The 3720-nt window shown below is 34.8% G+C and overlaps 2 protein-coding genes across 3 annotated transcripts in view; one reads left to right on the top strand and one right to left on the bottom strand.

Moving 5' to 3' along the window:
• LOC105448509 (uncharacterized aarF domain-containing protein kinase 2-like) overlaps positions 1–3720 on the top strand; it is a 51491-nt gene that overhangs the window by 32639 nt on the left and 15132 nt on the right. The gene's annotated exons all lie outside the window — the stretch shown is intronic.
• LOC105448506 (ribosome maturation protein SBDS) lies at positions 542–2274 on the bottom strand. Its single transcript, XM_011687145.1, has 2 exons — positions 1928–2274; positions 542–1436 (listed from the first exon to the last, which is right to left on the bottom strand). Exons 1-2 carry the CDS (start codon positions 2056–2058, stop codon positions 806–808), a joined length of 762 nt encoding a protein of 253 aa, XP_011685447.1. The 5' UTR covers positions 2059–2274; the 3' UTR covers positions 542–805.

The following is a 3720-nucleotide window of genomic DNA, read 5'->3' as shown; positions in this document are numbered from 1 at the left end:
TAATATGGCATAAGACTTATCCACTGAATTTTTTAAAAAGTGGCCAATTTTTTAGATCTAGAGAAAATGCGATTTAAAATATTCTGGATTTTTTTTAAAACAGAATTTTCAGCACAGAACAACAAAATTCAAACTTATGTATATGGATAGCCTTTGTAACCATGATTTTTTTTGTAAAGATTAATTCAAATTTGGCGGAGAAAAAAAATATCAAAAAAAATCACATCTCTTGTAATATTTCGAAATTGTGTGGGTCTTTGAAATGAAATTTGACACAAAATTTTCTTTTATCTGGGTGGACATTTTACCCACTATAACGATCGATTACGCGCGAGGCCCGAAATCACCTCCTTAACCCGCTATACTCTTTAGAATAAATAAGTATTCTAAAACTACTTGTTATCAAATGTTTGTCTATAGGCTTAATCAAGTAATAGACATACATTTTCATAATGGATATGTATTCCATTACATATATAAAATTGCAATTTTTACAGAGAATAGAATAAAGTTAGTTACATGGAGAGTGTGTAATTCTTAATTTTGAATCTTAATAAGAAGATTTATTGCAGTTTTTTCAATAGGAACAATGTCGTGATAAAGATGTTATATGATAATGTTGTACATGTAGATAATTTGCTTCAATGAAACTTATATATACAAATACAAATTGTTTTATTAGCCATACTGTTAAGATGTAACAAAATTGTCAACATATACTTAAACTATAAATTAGAAATAATAAATACCAATTTCTCTCTCAGTGAATAACAGTATCTAGGTACGTAATAATTCCATTCACAATTTACGTTAAGAGTTCTTCCCCTTCGACTATCTCATTTAAATTAACTAATTCCAATAAAGCAGCACCCTTTGTTTCTGACCGTATAAATTCATCTATTCCTCTGTATTGACCTGGATCAATTAAGCAGATTATCGTTAACGATCCATTGTCCCATTCTTCCTTTTCCATTTTAGTTGTAAACTTAATGACTTTATCCTTCAATTTCCTAGCCTCTTTTTCCGGAATGACAATCCTGAGCCTCATTTGCACACGCTCCAGAGGCATCACCTCTTTCAATTGTGAGATAACATCCAATGCCTGCTGCTTGGTGTTTCGATTAGGTTTGACGGAAAAGTGTATTTCTTCCCTCATGGCGTTTTCAATCATGGTAACTGGATATGGATGCTTGGTCTCTGGATTTATACACTTGCTAGCAACTGTCGTGGCAATGTCTTTGAACATGGACTCCAAGGCCAAATTCCTCTCTTTGTCAGAAACTTGAAGTTCACCTTTAGCGAGAATCTGTTTGCAGATTTCGGTCTGATCCTCAGTTTCAAAAACTTTCATGAGATCCTCCTTCTTTGCCACCTGACCTTTTGAGACATTGGTGAATATTGTATGCGTTTGTAGTACTTCGTCAATATCCTTTTCTCTGAAACACATTTCCAAGAGAAATAATGAACATATTTAGTTTCATGTTACACAAAGAACAAAATGAATCTTCTGAATAATACCAGAAAAATAAATTATATAACACAATTCTTTTGAAAATGACTCTTAATAATGACTGAAACTACAATTTCTGAGAAGATAAACAAATTAAGGGAGTTTTAAAGGAGACGAGGAGAAAAAGAAATAAAGTAAAACCTTGTAGATACAATTGCCAAAGAGATTTAAAGGGCTTCTTGGAAAAATGTTGTATCCAATTCTTTAAATTTTACAGGAAAAGAAAAACATGCCAATGCACAAGCAACATTTTCCCATTGAACTATTATTTTTCATAAAAATGATCGCACTGTTTTTTCAGGAAGTCCTTCATTTAATACATAGTGGTACTATCTGGATAATGTACTTAATGTAAATTAATAACAGAGAAACTAAATTAGGTTAAACTGGCGGAACTTCTCAGCCAAAGAGACTCACAATTTGTTTCTCCATGATATCACTTTATTTTTGTAGCATGCAATTTCGAATCGCTTGCCAGCTTTTTTCATACGAACAACGGCTACGTTCGTCAGCCGTATTTGATTCGTCGGCGTAAATATAATCGACATCTTTGCAGCGAGCTCAACTCGAAAAATTGACTGTAACTACTGTGTGCAGTGTAAGCGCTTTCGACAGACGCAGCGCAGTGGACGCTTGCGAAGCGCACGAGATCGATAACAGTCCGTTTTTACACTCTATTTTACACTTTGCTTCAGAAAATGTTGCGCATTGTTTTGCAAATCAAGCTACGACCTTTGAGTATATAGACATGGAGAGGGAATGTTGGCTCGAAAACTGTGTCCAAGTATCTATATACTCAAAGGCTACGACCGACAATGGCCGACACACACAAAAACATAAATGTGTTAGTTGCAAGCCGATCGCAAGCTTGTTGCGATAGCCAATCTGAAGCTTGGATTTTAAAATCAATGCTTTGGATTGGCTGTCGTAACAAGTTTGCGATTGGCTTGCAACTAATTTAAAACCAGCTTAATGTAGATCCGTCTTAATGTGCACCAACTGAGCAGCTGGAATATGTAAAAAAATAATAATTAACACATTATTTCTATCAAACATCTTGTTATTTTAATATCATTTCCAATATCAGAAATTTTTATATAAAAAAATAGATTGTGCACTTAGCAATTAACAGAGAATGTATTTTATTTATATGTAAAATTATTTAAGTGCGACAGCGTGACGTAAGCACCGATAAAGTGTCCAAAATATATTAATATACACGCGAAATAATGCGTGGGTATTTTGTTTATAAAGACGTTTATATTGCATTTTCGCATTTAATTTTGTATAGGCAACTTTTTAGCATGCAGATCCAAACACTTGAATTCGTTTTTATGAACATGTTTACTTTATGCTAAAATTACTAACAAGTGCAGAAAGTGCAGCTAGGACGAGAAAATCCAGTTAAAGATGCCTTTTACTACTGACGCTCGATGTTCATTTTTAGCGTCAAAACAGATCAAAATTGATATTTGGTATTCGTCAATTTTAATCAAGTGTGCTGTTTTGAGTTAAAAATGAGCGTCGAGCGTCAACATGAAAAGGTACCTTGAAGCGATGCACTCGTTATCGACGGTCGTTAAATTGGAATCGCGCGAGCAATAATAGCATTTATCAGCTGGCTTCACACCGGTCATTTATCAGTAAATTGAGAACAGAAAAATAAAAGAATCAAGAGAATGTCGGCGCGATTGCATTGCATGCACCGGAAAAGCGGGAGGACAAGCTTTTGCATAACACTACATTACGCATAAAACATAAGGCAATAAGAAAATCAACTAATCAGAGTCCTTCATTTTATACTCTAATTGGTTGATTCTTTTATGCCTTACGTCATATGCATTATGCAGCGTTGGCTGCGTTCCGCAAAGCGCATCATGCGCATGATATATCATGCATATCCTTGTTGTTCATCAAATGTTAAACAAAGATAAAAAGATAAATCTTGCTCATAATGCGCTTTGCGGAACGCAGCCGTTATGTAGGGTGGTTTCCAACAAGAAAAGCCTGGTGTTACACAGTGTGACACAGAGAGACACTGTAAAATACAGTAATTGGAACCATGGAGGACTGGTAAGAGCATATCGGTGGTGGGGGTAAGAAATTTGTAATTGGAAATGACATCACCAGTCAACCATCTAACGCAGTTTAGCCGCAAACGGCACTATAGTACAAGCTTTTGATTGGCTTAGATCGGAAGAGCACACGTC

This window comes from Wasmannia auropunctata, unplaced genomic scaffold, assembly GCF_000956235.1.
Source record: "Wasmannia auropunctata unplaced genomic scaffold, wasmannia.A_1.0 LD336085.1, whole genome shotgun sequence".
Taxonomy (NCBI): Eukaryota; Metazoa; Arthropoda; class Insecta; order Hymenoptera; family Formicidae; genus Wasmannia; species Wasmannia auropunctata.
The sequence above is the reverse complement of the archived record's forward strand: the minus strand, read 5'-3'. Positions and strand labels throughout refer to the sequence as shown.

Coding starts and splice junctions, on each gene's coding strand:
- LOC105448506 (XM_011687145.1), bottom strand. CDS start 2,058: ATGTCGATTATATTTACGCCGACGAATCAAATACGGCTGACGAACGTA. Junction 1,437..1,927: donor ATATCATGGAGAAACAAATT/GTGAGTCTCTTT, acceptor AATGTGTTTCAG/AGAAAAGGATATTGACGAAG.